General features: G+C 36.0%; 1 protein-coding gene across 14 annotated transcripts in view; it reads left to right on the plus strand.

The window, feature by feature from the left end:
* The window catches only part of CSPP1 (centrosome and spindle pole associated protein 1), a 154,168-nt gene that overhangs the window by 840 nt on the left and 135,901 nt on the right, over positions 1–17,427 (plus strand). For 13 of the 14 annotated variants that reach the window (XR_013553383.2, XR_009603485.3, XM_060610672.3 and 10 more), the window contains exons 2-3: positions 9,629–9,750; positions 17,084–17,183. Coding sequence is in view for 12 of the 14 variants with exons in the window: in XM_060610672.3 (XP_060466655.3) it covers positions 9,652–9,750; positions 17,084–17,183 (199 nt within the window). In the remaining 2 variants the exon portion in view is untranslated. The remainder of the gene's footprint in view (positions 1–9,628; positions 9,751–17,083; positions 17,184–17,427) is intronic. The other variant, XM_060610673.3, reaches the window with a different exon arrangement.

The raw sequence follows: 17,427 nt of genomic DNA on the forward strand, positions 1-17,427 counted from the left end.
TTAGGATTGTTATCTGGGCTTTTGATCCAGCTTTCAGTAAATGTTAGCCTTGGGACTTATTTCTTGAGAGAGGTTGATTCTCAAGATTATAGGATTAAGTTTACCGGGAAGCAAACCAGCAGTTTCCAAACACCTCAGAAAATACTAGAACCTAACAGCAACCAATTTGGGTTTGTAAAAAGCCAATTTTATCCTCAGAGAGGTTCTGTTTTATATGAAAGAATGGCATGTCATGTTGACAAGCAAGAATGAATCTCACAGAAATCCTTAAGATGGTGCTTTCTTTTCTGCATGTTTCTTCTCACTAGGAGGACACTGTGTGGTGGTTAAATAGCTGCTGAAGTGCTCCCCAGGTATGAAAGTTTAGGTCTCCTTCAGTACGGGTGACCTGAAAGGGAGCAGGTGGTTTTAAATAGGATAAATTGGAACGGAATGGTTTAATACAATTTTTCTCAAATGCAGTTTTCAGATAAATGTGATTTATTTATTACAAACTGTGAGCAGATTGCAGATTATTCTTCTAACATTCTCACTTGCATTCCCATTCTATATTGAGTGGGAGACAGAGGTGTTTGAGCAAGTATTCTGGAAATTTTGTATAACCCAAAGACCATCTAACTTATGTTGCGGTCCTTAGTCACCATTAATGATGTAAGTTGCTAAAGGACTTAATAGTGTGCTTATATATTTACTTTATCTGTATCCTAACCCTCAACCTTCCTTTCTCCCACAAGTTACTTGTTAGCAACTTTTAGGGGGATTTGTCAAAATTTGTGTGTGCCCATGGAAGCAAGTTGCTCATGTGGATGTCATCTGCCAGGAGAAAAAGATTAAGCACCTTTCATTTGGTGGGAAAATCTCTGAATGGATGGGAAATGAGAAACATTGTCGGGGTTCACTTCATCCCTCGTCTTTCTTCTAAAACTCTTTCACAGGCTCCTCCCTGTGAAAGGACACACATATGTTATCAATCTCTGCTCTTTTGTCCTCAGCCCTGTTCTTCTCTAGGGTCTCTTTTTCAAAGCAGCCCTTTTGAAATGGCTTTAATGATCCTATAGCTTTAATGATCATTTTAAGACCTGCCAAGTCATCCCTGCCCCCATCTTGAACTCTATTCTGAATTCCAGACATACTCAAATTGTTTTCTTCATATTGCTGCTGTCTTATGGGTATCTCCCATCAGTCTGGCCAGATGGAGCCATGTGACAGGGGGCATTATCTTGTTCAAATTTGAGGGGAGGGTCCGTATCTTACACTTTCCATTCCTCTAGCATCTAGAACAATGTCCTCCTATAGGAGGGAGGTTATTTTCTGTTCCTTATGCTTCTATAGTGGGGAGGAAATTTACACTTCACTCAAGAGGAAAAAGGATGTGAACATTTGCTGCTCTCTTTGTGATTGAAGAAATTGGGAGAAAGAATTGGGTATACTCAGTTCTGGGTCCTCTGTGTTTTTTAGATTCACCAAGGCTTAGCACAATGAGTGCATGTTCTAGTCTTATATTTCTATCTATATGATAAGTGTAAAGGGTCTAAGTTTAAGGTTTAAATATGTTGGGGTGCCTGAGTGGCTCAGTTGGTTAAGCATCTGGCTTCAGTTCAGGTCATGATCTCACAGTTTGTGAGTTCAAGCCCCACATCAGGCTCTCTTCTGTCAGTGCAGAGACAGCAGAAGTAGCTTGCTCTCTCTCTCTCTCTCAAAAATAAACATTTAAAAAAAATTTTAAAAAAGGTTTAGAAATGTTGATTTGGATTATGATAATCAAGTATCAGTTACTGGTGATTTAAAATCCAGTGTACTTTGGAGACTTTCTTTAAAAAGATGATTACTGATGTATATCAAAACTATGAAAATATAATAACAATAAAACAGCTATGATCTATTGATTTTTTTCAGTGCCAGGTGTGGCCACACATTTTATATGCATCATTTTGTTTTTTCTTCATAACAGCTCTGGAGTAGATATGTCTACCCTACAGATGAGGAAAGCAGAAGGGAGGTTAAGGAACATATTGAGTTGATCAGATAGGGTTAATTGGTGAGGGAATTGGGTTTCAAATCCAGGTCTTTCAGTTAAACTGTTTTCTTAAAAACAAATGTTTATCATCTACATACTATGTATGTAGCTACTGGGGTGGGGGGAAACAACTTGGTAATATCTTAAAAGTTGTGAGTGATTTTACATTGTAGGGTGAAGGAAGATAAAAATCCTCTTAAGATTTCTTCTTTCAGCTGATTTTTCTTATAAGTTAATCTTTATTTTTATTATTTTTTAAATGTTGATTTATTTATTTTGAGAGAGAGCATGTGTGCTCAAGTGGGGTAGGGGAAGAGAGAGAGGAAGGAGAGAATCCCAAGTCAGTGCAGAGACAGACTTGGGGCTTGATCCCACAAACTGTGAGATCATGAGCTGAAACCAAGAGTCAGATGCTTAAATCGAATAAGCCACCCAGGTACCTGTGTAATTTAATTTTTAAATGATAAATAATCTATTTTGTACTTAGGCTGTGCCCATCAACTCAGTCTATGTGATTCACTATAATTCTTGAGTAATTTTGTAGTTGAAATATGTTTTATGTAAGTTGTCATGTTGAAGGAGTGAAAAAGAAAAGATGGGCCATGACAGCTGGAAGCTGGGCTGTACTATCTATCACCAAGGCCTTGGTGTTGCTAGGAACTGGCCTGGCACTACTGCTTAGGCTTAGTGTTCTTCCATTGAAGAGAAACAATTGCACAGAACATCAACATTTGACAAAGCTGTTCTGTGTCTGTGATAGATCAAGAGAATAAAAATACCACTCCATAATCCTGTCCAAATATAGATAAAACATGAATGTTGTCCAAGCCACAAAAGACCAAGCATCCCCTCTCCCAGCTGATAAGTGACTGCTGGCTCTTAACCAGTTACAGTTTTAGATAAGATTTGTTAAGATGTCCAATCATAGAATTACCCTCACTTTCTGACAGGCTTCATTCCTGAGCAAAGCTCTGCTCACAAATCACCTAAGAGTTGCAAATCCTGTTAGTCTCTTCTAACACCTTTATACTTAGATACTCCAGAGTTCCTCATGGTGGATATCTAGGATGCATCCCTTGATGCAATGAGTAATAATAACCCAACGAGTTTAACCACAAAAATGTTCCTGGTGGTATTTGGAGGGCATTTGCAGGAGAAAGCTTGCCTTGGCTTTTCAATTTAATATTAAAGATACTGTATTTTAATCAGATAGTGGAACAAAATAAATGATTAAACATATATGTAATAAATCTGGTGCTTTAGTTATGTCATGTGTTATACACACAACCATTGTTAAAAAATATTACTATGGTTACATAAAATCAATTCTAGAATTTGTAATGGATGGTAAAATATTATACTAAAGGGAAATTTATTTATGTACTCAAGTGATAATTGTAAATAGTATTATGTGGAGACCTTAGATTACTCAGGTTACCTTTGTGGTTTTTTTGGATAATGACATTTCTGCTTAAATTTTGTATAAAATTCTGCTTCAAAGTAAATATTATCCCATCATCTTTTATTTCTATTAGACATAAAATATTTAGGGAAATTAGGGGATTTTAAGAAGTGCTTTTTGTTTTTAATGTTTTTTTTTTTTTTGAGGGAGGGGGAGAGAGAAAGAGAGAGAGAGAGAGAATATGAGTGGGGGAGGGGAAGAGAGGGAGAGAGAGAATCCAAAGCAGGCCCTGTGCTGTCAGCAGAGAGCCTGATGTGGAGCTTAAACCCATGAACTATGAGATCATGACCTGAGCTGAAGTCGGATTCTTTTTATTTTTATTTTTTAATTTTTTAATGTTTATTTTTGAGAGACAGAGACAGCATGAGTGGGGGAGGGGCAGAGAGAGAGGGAGACCTAGAACATGAAGCAGGCTCCAGGCTCCGAGCTGTCAGCACAGAGTCTGATGTGGGGCTCGAACTCATGAGCCGTGAGATCATGACCTGAGCCAAAGTTGGATGCCCAACCAACTGAGCCACCCGGGTGCCCCTGAAGTTGGATTCATAACCGACTGAGTCACCCAGGCACCCCAGAAGTGATCTTTTTTTAAACATGAAAATTACTGTTTGCTGTTGAGCTGTTTTAAATTTTTACTACAAAAAAACTTTTGTCACAATTAGCAAATTAAAAATGGCTTAACTATATAAACTTTTGTTGGTTTGGAATGTATTTTGCTAAAACCATATTTTATAATCAGTGTTCTTTTTGGAAGTAAATAATAGAATGAAGTTCACATTATGCACTACTTTTTACTTTATTAATTCCTTTTCTTCCTTCAAAATGATGATGAAGGAACTCACCCCAAAAGAAAGAGCAGGAAGAAATGACAGCCAGGGACTTAACACAGATACAACCAAGATGTCTGAACCATAATTTAGAATCTCATAATAAGAATACTAGCTGGGGTTGAAAAAAGCATAGAATCCCTTTCTGCAGAGATAAAAGAAGTAAAATCTAGTCAGGATGAAATTTAAAATGCTACAACTGAGCTACAATCTCGAATGGATGCCATGACAGCAATGATGGATGAAGCAGAGCAACTAATCAGTGATACAGAGAACAAACTTATGGAGAATAATGAAGTGGAAAAAAAAAAGAGGGAAACTAAGGCAAAAGAGCACAATATAAGAATTAGAGAACTCAGTGACTCATTAAAAAGGAATAACATTCAAATCATAGGGGTCCCAGAAGATGAAGAGAGAGAAAAAGGGGTAGAAGGGTTATGTGAGCAAGTCATTGTAGAAAACTTAACTACTATGGAGAAAGACAGATATCAAAATCCAGGAAGCACAGAGAACTCTCATCAGATTCAACAAAAACCGACCATCAACAAGGCATCATGGTCAAATTCACAAAATACTCAAGGAAAGAATCATGAAAACAGCAAGGGGAAAAAAGTCCTTAACCTACAAGGGAAGACGGATCAGGTTCACAGCAGACTTATCCACAGAAACGTGTTAGGCCAGAATGGAGTGGCAGGCTATATTCAATGTGCAGAATTGGAAAAACTATGCAGCCAAGAATTCTTTATCCAGCAAGGCTGTCATTCAAAATAGAAAAAGATTCCCAAACAAAAACTAAAGGAGTTTGTGACGACTATACCAGCCCTGCAAGAAATTTTAAGGGGGACTCTCTGAAGGGAGAAAAGTTGAAAAATAACAAAACAGACCAAATGCAACAAAGACTAGAAAGGACCGGAGAACACCACCAGAAACTCCCAACTCTACAGGCAACATAATGGCAATAAATTCACATCTTTCAGTACTCTAAATGTCTGGACTAAGTGCTCCAATCAAAAGATATAGGGTAACAGATAAGAAAACAAGATTCGTGTATATGCTGCTCAGACCCATTTTAGATTTAAAGACACCTGCAGGGTGAAAGAACAGGGATGGAGAAACATCTATCATGCTGATGGCTGCCAAAAGAAAGCCAGAGTAGCCATACTTATATCAGACAATCTAGATTTTAAAATAAAGACTAACAAGAGATGAAGAAGGGCATTATATCATAATTAAGGGGTCTATTCACCAAGAACATCTAACAGTTGTAAATATTTATGCTCTAAATGTAGTAGCACCTAAATATATAAATCAGTTAATCACAAACATACAGAAACTCATTGATAATAATACCATAATAGTAGGGGACTTCAATATCCCACTTACAGCAACGGACAGATCATGTAAGTAGAAAATCAACAAGGAAACAATGGCTTTGAATGACACACTGGACAAGATGGACTTAACAGATACATTGAGAACTTTTCATCCTAAAGCAGCAGAATACACATTGTTCTTGAGTGCACATGGAACATCTCAAGAATAGATCACATACTGGGACACAAATCAGCCCTAAGTAAGTACAAAAAGATCAAGATCATACCATGCATATTTTTAGACCACAATACTATGAAATTCGAAATCAACCACAAGAAAAAAATTGGAAAGACTGAATCCTTGGAGACTAAAGAACATCCTACTAAAGAATGAATGGGCTAATCAAGAAGATAAAGAGGAAATTAAAAGGTACATGGCAGCCAATGAAAATGATAACACCACAGCCCAAAATCTCTGGGATCCAGCAAAGGCAGTCATAAGAGGGAAGTATATAGCAATCGAGGCCTTCCTAAAGAAGGAAGAAAGGTCTCAGATACACAACCTAACCTTACACCTTAAAGAGCTGGAAAAAACAGCAAATAAAACCCCAAACCAATAGAAGACAGGAAATAATAAAGATTAGAGCAGAAATCAATGCTATCAAAACCAAAAAGCCCTAGTAGAACAGATCATTGAAACCAGGAGCTCGTTCTTTGAAATAATTAACAAAATTGACAAACCCGTAGCCAGTTTGATCAAAAAGAAAAAGGAAAGAACTCAAATAAATAAAACCATGAATGAAAGGAGAGATCACAACCAACACTGTAGAACTACAAACAATAATAAGAGAATATTATGTGCAGTTATACACCAATAAATTGGGCAGTCTGGAGAAATGGACAAATTCCTAGAAACATATAAAGTACCAAAATTGAAACAAGAAGAAATAGACAATTTGAACAGACCTATAACTGGTAAAGAAATTGAATTAGTAATCAAAAATCTCCCAAAAAACGAGTCCAGAGCTGGATGGCTTTCCAGGGAAAGATTTAAACATTTAATATTTGAAGAAGAGTTAACACCTATTCTTTTGAATCTGTTCCAAAAAATAGGTATGGAAGGAAAACTTTCAAACTCATTCTACGAGGCCAGCATTACCTTGATTCCAAAACCAAAGACCCCACTAAAAAGGAGAACTACAGACCAACTTCCTTGATGAACATGGATGCAAAAATCGTCAACAAGATACTAGCCACCTGGATCCAACAATATGTTAAAAGAGTTATTCATCATGACCAAGTGGGATTTATACCTTGGATACAGGGCTGGTTCTATATTCACAAAACAATCAATGTGATACATCACATCAATAAAAGAAAGGATAAGAACCACGTGATCCTCTCAGTAGATGCAGAGAAAGCATTTGACAAAATACAGCATCCTTGCTTGATAAAAAGCCTCAGGAAAGTAGGGATAGAAGGATCATATCTCAAGATCGTAAAAGCCATGTATGAAAGACCCACTGCTAATATCATTCGATGGGCAAAAACAGCTTTCCCCCTAAGGTCAGGAACACGACAGGGATGTCCACTCTCACCATTGTTATTCAACATAGTATTGGAAGTCTTAGTCTCAGCAATCAGACAATACAAAGAAATAAGAGGCATCCAAATCAGCCAGGAGGAGGTCAAACTTTCACTATTCCCAGTTGACATGATACTATATATGGAAAACCCAAAAGATTCCACCAAAAAACTGCTAGAAGTGATCCATGAATTCAGCTAAGTTGCAGGATATAAAATCAACGCACAGAAATTGGTTGTATTCCTATACACCAATAATGATGCAATAGAGAGAAATCAAGGAATGATCTCACTTACAATTGCACCAAAACCCATAAAATATATAGGAATAAATCTAACCGAAGAGGTGAAAAGTTGATACACTGAAAACTATAGAAAGGTTATGAAAGAAATTGAAGAAGACACAAAAAAGTGGAAAAATATTCTATGCTCCTGGATAGGAAGAACAAATATTGTTAAAATGATGCTACTACCCAAGCAATCTACATATTCATTGCAGTACCTATCAAAATAACACCATCCTTCTTCACAGAGCTAGAACAAACAATCCTAAAATACATGGAACCAGAAAAGATACTGAATAGCCGAATCAATCCTGAAAAAGATCAAAGCTGGAGGCATCACAATCCCAGACTTCAAGCTGTATTACAAAGCTGTAATCAAGACAGTGGGTACTGGCACAAAAACACTTAGATCAATGGAACAGAATAAAGAACCCAGAAATAGACCCCCAGACGTGTGGCCAACTAATCTTTGACAAAGCAGGAAAGAATATCCAATGGAATAAAGACAGTCTCTTCAAATGGTGCTGGGAAAACATGCAGAAGAGTGAACCTGGTCCGCTTTCTTACACCATACGCAAAATAAACTTAAAATGAATGAAAGACCTAAACTTAAGACAGGAAGCCATCAAAATCTTCAAGGAGAAAGCAGGCAAAAACCTCTTTGACCTTGGTTGCAGCAACTTCTTACTTGACACGTTTCCGGACGCAAGGGAAACAAGCAAAAATGAACTATTGGGACCTCATCAAAATAAAAAGCTTCTGCACAGTGCAGGAAACAATCAGCAAAACCAAAAGGCAACTGATAGGATGGGAGAAGATATTTGCAAGTGACATGTCAGGTAAAGGGTTAGTATCCAAAATCTATGAAGAACTTCTCAAACTCAACACCCAAAAAACAAATAATCCAGTGAAGAAATGGGCAAAAGACATAAATAGACACTTCTCTAAAGAAGACATCCAGATGGCCAACTGACACATGAAAAAATGCTCAACATCACTCATCCTGAGGGAAATACAAATCAAAACCACAATGAGATACCACCTCAGGCCTGTCAGAATGGCTAACATTAACAACTCAGGCAACAACAGATGTTGGCGAGGATGTGGAGAAAAAGGATCTCTTTTGCATTGTTGGTGGGAATGCAAACTGGTGAGCCACTCTGGAAAATGTATGGAGGTTCCTCAAAAAATTAAAACTAGAACTACCCTATGACCTAGCAATTGCGCTACTAGGTATTTATCCAAGGGCTACAGGTATGCTGTTTTGAAGGGGTACATGTGTCCCAATGTTTATAGCAGAGCTGTTGACAATAGCAAAGTATGGAAAGAGCCCAAATGTCCGTTGATGGATGAATGGATAAAGAGGAAGTGGTGTATATATACAATGGAGTGTTATGTGGCAATCAAAAAGAATGAAATCTTGCCTTTTGCAACTCTGTGGATGGAACTAGAGGGTATTATGCTAAGTGAAATTGGAGAAAGACAAGTATCATGACTTCACTCATATGAGGACTTTGATACAAAACATAAACATAAGGGAAGGGAAGCAAAAATAATATAAAAACAAGGAAGGGGAACACAACTTAAGAGACTCTTGAATACAGAGAACAAACAGGGTTGCTGGAGGGTTGTGGCAGGGGGATTGGTTAAATGGGTAAGGGGCATTAAGGAAGTCATTTGTTGTGATGAACACTGGGTGTTATACTTAGGGGATGGATCACTGGAATCTATTCCTGAAATCATGATTATACCATATGCTAATGAATTTGGATGTAAATTAAAAAATAAAAAAAAAAGGTTGGGTGTTCTTCGTGCTGTTCTTATTCGTAAGTTTTTTCTTAACTTGAAATTACCTGTGAATAGTTTTAAAAAAGCTGAAAAAAGGTGCTTTGACTCCTGGATCAGTGTATGTGTGTGTGAGAGAGAAATGATGGTGGTTGTGTGTATTCAGAATTTTCTGATATATGTCATTGGTTTTTGGGGTGGGTTTGGGAGAGAAGCAGGCAGACATGTTTTGGTCAAGCTTATTTGGATTACTGAATTTGGTAAGTGAAATTGAATATTAAATGTGGGTTAAGCCTCCATGTTGTTAATTAGCCTAAAAATATTGTGGTATGGCTGTGTTCATGTAAGTTTTTTTTCGGTTTGTTTTTTTAGTATCTTCAAAATGGCTGATAATTTGGATGAATTTATTGAAGAGCGAAAAGCCAAACTGGCCAAAGACAAAGCAGAATTGGAAAGTGATCCACCTTACATGGAAATGAAGGTAAACTTAGTTTTCTTACAAGATGTTTCATTAAAATTGTCTCTGAAGATTAGTCTTGTGTAAATGTAAAAAATTCTCTTTTATGAGTGAGAATCTTCTGTTTCATACTTTAGTTTGGGTCCTGTCATTCTGAGTCTGAGAGCCTGACTCTGGACAAGATTGCATTGATTTTGAATGCAGTTTTTCTTTTCTGTTGTGGTGTTTTGTATCTCACAGTTTGTTTTCTCTTATTAGGGTTTTAATTGATAATTGCTGTGCTTCATAAAATAAGGAGACTACTTTTAGTACAGGGAACTTTCAGGATATTATAAAAACAAGTTTTCATATTCTACATGAAAAGTATCTTTTAAGTAAATCAGGATCTTAAATTTCTTTTTAAAAAAAAAATTTTTTTTTTTAACGTTTATTTATTTTTGAGACAGAGAGAGACAGAGCATGAATGGGGGAGGGTCAGAGAGAGGGAGACACAGAATCTGAAACAGCTCCAGGCTCTGAGCTGTCAGCGCAGAGCCCGACGCGGGGCTTGAACTCACGGACCGTGAGATCATGACCTGAGCCGAAGTCGACGGCTTAACTGACTGAGCCACCCAGGCGCCCCATTAAATTTCTTTTTTTAATTGAGAAGTGAATTTATTATAATAGTTTATTTTGATATCTTTGCTTTTCAAATTAGAAATTTTTTTGAGTGTTCTTGAAAATAGTACTTGAAAAAGCTTTCTTAAAGTTTTCCTAGTTTTGGTGAAATAATGGTTGATCCACTCAGTAAATACTGAGACTGTGCTAGATACTATTTTAAACTCTTCCATAGCACTCATCTGGACAGATGTGCCACCTTCTTTTGTGAGTTCAGTGTACTAATAAGATACAGGATATAGATTAATCTGTCTATCATATAGTGCACTGAAATCATAGTAACCATATATATTGGTATGCCCAAGACAGTCCTGGGTTACCTGTTACCCCTTGTCTCATCTGGTTTAGCATTTATCTTGGGCAAAGGTATGGGCATCTGGTTGAGATGATAAATAACATTGACACTTTAATTATCGGGGAATGTTACTTACATAGCTAACATTTATTGTATGCTATGTGTAGAAGAGGCTTAGTTTTATTGTATTTTATTCTCTTGATTTTAAAAATTCTAGTATAATTAAAATACAGTTTTATATTAGTTTCTGGTGTACAATATAGTGATTTAACAGTTCTGTACATCACTCTGTGCTCATCACTCTGGGTGTACTCTTAATGTTCTTCACCCCCACCCATTTCCCCTCTGGCAACCACCAGTTCTCTATATTTAAGAACCTGTTTTTTTGTTTCTCTTCTTTATTTGTTTTGTTTCTTAAATTCCACATATGAGTGAAATCCTATGGTATTTGTCTTTCTTTGACTTATTTCACTTGGTATAATACCCTCTAGATTCATCTATGTTGTTGCAAATGGTGACAGTTCATTCTTTTTTATGGCTGATACATACACCATTTATACGCCATTGTGTGTATATATGTATGTATATTTGTATGTGTGTATATATCTTTATCTGTTCATCTACGGATAGATGCTTGGGTTGCTTCCATATCTTGCTATTGTAAATAATGCTGCAATAAGTACAGGGGTGCATATATCCTTTTGAATTAATGTTTTCATTTTCTTTGGGTAAATACCCAGTAGTGGAAATATAGGAACCTCCATGCTATTTTCAGTGGCTGTACCAGTTTGCATTTCCACCAACAGAACATGAGGGTTCCCTTTTCTCCAGTCTCACCAACGCTTATTTCTTCTATTTTTGATTGTAGCCATTCTGATAGGTGCAAGGTGTTATCTCACCGTGGTTTTGATTTGCATTTCCCTGATGATTAGTGATACTGAGCATCTTTTTGTGTGTCTGTTGGCCATCTGTATGTCTTTGGAAAAATGTGTATCTAGTCCTTTACCCATTTTTAAATTGAATTTTTTTTTTTCTTTTTTGGTGGTGTGGTAGAAGTTCTTTTTATATTTTGGATATTAACCTCTTCTAGGATGTATCGTTTGCAATTACCTTCTCCCATTTGGTGGGTGGTCTTTTTGTTTCATTGATGGTTTCCTTTACTGTGCAGAAGCTCATTATTTTGGTGTTGTTTCATTAGTTAAATTTTGCTTTTGTTTCCCTTGCTAAAGGACACATATCTAGAAAAATGATGCTAATGTCAGTGTCAGTGAGCTTATTGCCTGTGTTTTCTTCTAGGGGTTTTATGGTTTCAGGCCTCACATTTAGGTCTTAATCCATTTTGAGTTTATTTTTGTGTGTGGTATAAGAAGACCATCCAGTTTCATTCTTCTACAGGTTACCGACCGGTTTTCCTAACACCATCTGTTGAAGAGTTTGTCTTTTTCCCATTGTGTATTCTTGTTGCTACTGTTGCAGGTTAATTGACTGTATATGCGTGAGTTTATTTCTGGGCTCTATTCTGTTCTGTTGATCTGTGTGTTTATTTTTGTACCACTACCATACTGTTTTCATGCTACAGCTTTGTAGTATATGTTGAAATCTGGGATTGTGGTATTTCTAGTTTTCTTCTTTTTGAAGATTACTTTGGCTGCTTTGGGTCTCTTGTGGTTCCATGCAAATTTTAGGATTATTCTATTTCTGTGAAAAATACTGTTGCTGTTTTGATAGAAATTGCATTAAATCTGTAGATTGCTTTGGGTTGTATGGACATTTTAACAATATTCTTCCAATCAGTGAGTGTGGAATATTTTCCCATTTTTTTTGTTGTCCTTAATTTCTTTCATCAGTATTTTATAGTTTTTAGAGTACAGGTCTTTCACCTCCTTGGTTAAGTTTATTCCTGGGTATTTTGTTATTTTTGTGTCGCTTTTGTAAAGGGGACTGTTTTCTTGAGTTTTGCTTCATTATTAGTGTATAGGGATGCAACATACTTCTGTATATTGGGTTTTTTTTTTTTAATCCTGCAACCTTACAGAATTCATTTATCAGTTTTAGTAGTTTTTTGGTGGAGTCTTTAGGGTTTTCTATATAGAGTATCATGTCATCTGCAAATAGTTTTACTTCCTTACCAATTTGGATGCTTTTGATTTCTTTTACTTATCTGATTGCTGTGGCTAGGACTTCCAGTATTATGTTGAATAAAAGTGGTGAGAATGGACATCCATGTTTTGGTCTTGATATTAGGGGAAAAGCTCTCAAATTTTTCCTGTTAATGACTTTAGCTATTTTCACATACGGCCTTCGTTATGTTGAGGTATGTTCCCTCTAAACCTACTCTGGTGAGAGTTTTTAGCATGAATGGATGTTATACTTTGTCAAATGCTTTTTCTGCATGTATTGAAATAATATGGTTTTAACCTTTCTGTTGTTGATTATTGTGTTGATTGGTGAATGTTGAACCACCCTTGCATCCCAGGAATAAAGCTCACGTGATCTTGGTGAATGATTTTTTTTTTTTAGTGTATTGTTGGATTTCGTGTGTTAATATTTTGTTAAGGTTATTTGTATCTATGTTCATCAGAGATAGGGGCTGGTAGTTCCTTTTTTTTTTTTTTTTTTTTTTTTTTTTTTTTTTTTTTTGGTATGGTCTTTGTCTGACTTTGACATCAGGGTAATACTGGCCTCACAGAATGAATTTGGAAGCTTTTCTCCCTCTTCTATTTTTTAGAGTAGTTTAAGAAGAGTAGGTATTAACTCTTCTTTAAAATGGTAGAATTCACCTGTGAAGCTGTCTGGTCCTGGACTCTTGTTTAGTGGCAGTTTTTTGATTACTGATTCAATTTCATTGATCTGTGTAGATTTTCTCTGTCTTCCTGATTCAGATTGGGAACACTATATGTTTCTGGGAATTTATCCATTTCTTCTAGGTTGTCCAATTTGTAGGCATATAACTTTTCATATTTTCTTATAATCTTCTGTATTTCTGTGGTGTTATCTATTTCATTTCTGATTTTGTTTATTTGAGCCTTTTTTTTTTTTTTTTTTTTTTTTGGTGAGTCTGGCTAAAGGTTTACCATGTTTTGTTGATTTTTACGAAGAGCCACCAGTTCCTGGTCTCATTGATCTGTTCTGTTGTTTGTTTTGTTTGTTGGTGTGGTTTTTTTTAGTTTCTATTTTGTTTATTTCTGCTCTGATCTTTATTATTTCCTTCTTCTACTGGTTTGGGTTTTGTTTGTTCTTTTTCTGTCTCCTTTAGATATAAGGTTAAGTTGTTCTTTTGAGATTGTTCTTGCTTCTTGAGGTAGCTGTGTATTGCTTAAAATCCTTTCTTTTTAGAATAGCTTTTGCTGCATCCCAAAGATTTTGGTCCGTTGTGTTTTCATTTTCATTTGTCTCCATGTACTTTTTGATTTTGTCATTGATTTCTTGGCTGACCCATTCATTGTTTAGTAGCATGTTATTTAACCTCCATGTATTTGTGTTCTTTCCAGATTTTTTTCTTGTGGTTGATTTCTAGTTTCAAAGCATTGTGGTTGGAAAAGATGGGTGATATGACCTCAGTCTTTTTGAATTTGTTGTCTTATTTTGTTGCCTAATATGTGATCTATTCTGGAGAATGTTCGCTGTGCACTTGAAATGAATGTGTATTCTGCTATTTTAGGATGGAACGTTCTGAATATATCTGTTGATCCATCTGTTTAAATGTGTCCTATGAAGCCACTGTTTTCTTGTTGATTTTCTGTCTGGGTGATCTACCTATTGTTGTAAGTTCATGTTAAAGTCCCCTACTATTAGTAGTATTACTGTCAATACTAATAATACTATAATTTTGTTAATAACTGCTTTATGTATTTGGGTCCTCCTATGTTGGGTACAGAAATATTTATAATTGTTATACCTTCTGTTGAATTATTCCCTTTATGATTATGTAGTGTCCTTCTGTGTCTCTTGTTACAGTCTTTGTTTTTCAAAGACTGTTTTGTCCCATATGAGTATCATTACTCCATCTTTCTTTTTCACTTCTATTTGCATGATAAATGTTCAGTCCCTTCACTTTCAATCTGCATGGGTCTTTAGGTCTGAAATGAGTCTCTTGTAGGCAGCATATGTTGTGTGCTTTTTTATCCATTTGGTCACCTGTGTCTTTTGAATTAGAATGTTTAGTACATTTACATTCAAAGTAATTATTGATAGGTATGTACTTGTTGCCATTTTGTTACTTGTGTTATGGTTATTTTTATAGTTCTTTGTTCCTTTCTTTTCTTGCTCTCTTCTTTTGTGATTTGACAGCTGTTTTCTTGTGATATGTTTGGATTCCTTTCTCTTTATTTCCTGTATATCTATTATTGGTTTTGATGTGTGATTACCATTAGGTGTATATATATCTTGCATATATAGCAGTCTATATGAAGTTAATGGTCACTTAAGTTTGGACCCATTATAAAAACACTAAATTTTTACTTCCCCCTCCCCCCTGTTTTAGGTATATGGTGTCATACTTTATATTCTTCTGTTTTGTGAATTCCATGACTGAGTTTTATGGATATATTTGATTTTACTGCTTTTGTATTTTAACCTCCATATTGGTTTTATAAGGATTTATTCTGTCTTACTATGTTTATGTACCTGTGAACTGTTTTCCTTTCCTACTTTCCTTTTTAATTTTTTTAAGCTTATTTATTTATTTTGAGAAAGAGAGTGTGCCTGTGCCAGTGGGAGAGGGGCAGAGAGAGAGAATCCCAAGCCCCATGAGGGGCTCAGTCTCATAAACCTGGAGCTCATGACCTGAGCCGAGATCAAGGGTTGGATGCTTAACTGACTGAGCCACCCAGGCACCCCTTAAATTTTTCTTTGAGTGTTTATTTATTTATATATTTTATTTATTTATTTCTAATGTTTGTTTAGTTTTGAGAGAGAGAGTACAAGCCTGGGAGGGGCAGATGGAGAGGGACAGAGGGTCTGAAGCAGGCTCTAAACGAACTGTGTGATCATGACCTGAGCAGATGTCAGAGGCTTAACTGACTGAGCCACCCATGCACCCCTTTTAAATTTTAATTTGAGCACATGCAAGTGTGGGGAGGGACCGAGGGGAAGAGAGAGAATCTCAAGCAGGGTGCATGCTTAGCATGGACCCTGAAGTTGGGCTTGATACCACGACTCTGGGATCATGACCTGAACCCAAATCAAGAGTCAGACACTCAACCGACACATTCACCCAGGTGCTCCCCTTTCTTACTTTTCCTGCTGTGGTCTTTCCTTTCCACTTTAACATTTCTTATCAGGCTGGTTTAGTGGTAGTGAATTCCTTTAAATTTTGCTTGTCTGGAAAACTCTTTATCTTTCCTTCCATTCTGAATGATAGCCTTGCTGGATAGAGTATTCTTAGTTACAGGTTTTTTTCCTTTCAGGAATGAGGCTTGGTCTTAAGAAGTTAAATTTATGATTCACATGAATCTGTGAGATAAATACTGTTGTTATGGTCATTTTCTAAAAGTAAACTAAGGCATGGGAAAGTTAAGTAATGAGACTAAGGTTATAGAGTTGGTAGAAGTAGGCTTTGATTCCTTACATCCTGACTGTAGGCCTGTTCTCGTAACCACCATACTAGTTTGCCTTCTTTCCATAAGAGCTGCTGTGGTCAAGGAGTTGTGTCAAGGACTTTACATGTTATTATCTCACTTAATCATAATACCCCTATTAAGTAGGTGGAATATTTTTGTTTTACAAAATAAATGTCAAGAAGGTGAAACCCAAAGGGGTTAAGTAATTCGTCCAGCTATACATAGTGATAGATTCAGAATTGCCATCACCATATGTCCAGCTCCAAAGTCTATGGTTTTTAACCACTGTCCACTTAGGACTACCTTACAGTGTTTGAAAATGGTTATTATATAGCTTTAAATACAGCATTATTATAATTTTTAATATTAAATAGTACATAAATCATGATCTTTAAGTCTTAGTTCAAATATCATGCTCATTGAGGTCTTTTAGTTCCTCTTGCATCATTATGGCTCTTCATACCATGCTCTATTTTTATTTTTCCTTAACCTTTACCAGTTACTCTTTGTATATTACATAGTCTGATGATTTATTATGTCTGTTGTTAGTCCCCTGAATAGTTTGAGCTCCATGATGGCTGAGATTCTCATATGTTTTTTTCATTCATGTTTCCAGTACCTGGGACACTATGTAGCAGGAACTCAGTGACTATTAGTTGATAAATGAATTCTAAGATTTAATTAGAATTTATCACAGTGTTAATACTTTTGGTTAATTCCTCAAATCTCACACTTAAATTTCTTCGTGATGTATAGTTTTTCAAGTCATTTAATAAGAGTATTGGGATACATTGTGTATTTTGTGGATTTTCCCATACTTTTGTAAATATTGTGTCTCTTTCAGGGAAAGGCATCAGAGAAGCTTTCTGAAAACAGTAAAATATTAATTTCCATGGCCAAAGAAAACATACCACCAAATAGTCAACAGACCAGGAGTTCCTTAGGTATGTCATTAGGTGTATTAAATTGATTTTAAAGTATTATTAGCATGCTGTTGTGAAGGAGCTTTGTCTTGTCAGAAAAAAAGATTTCTTTAGAATCCCAGTAACTGTTTCCTTTCTGGAACCTTACATATGACTGTACTGTCTACAAATGAAATATAATACATCCTGAGAACCATCTGCCCATTTTAAATTATATTCCCTTATAATTTACAGAATCATAGCAGTAAGTATATATATAATATAA

Source organism: Panthera onca, chromosome F2 (genome assembly GCF_046562875.1).
Source record: "Panthera onca isolate mPanOnc1 chromosome F2, mPanOnc1 haplotype 2, whole genome shotgun sequence".
NCBI classification, from domain to species: Eukaryota; Metazoa; Chordata; class Mammalia; order Carnivora; family Felidae; genus Panthera; species Panthera onca.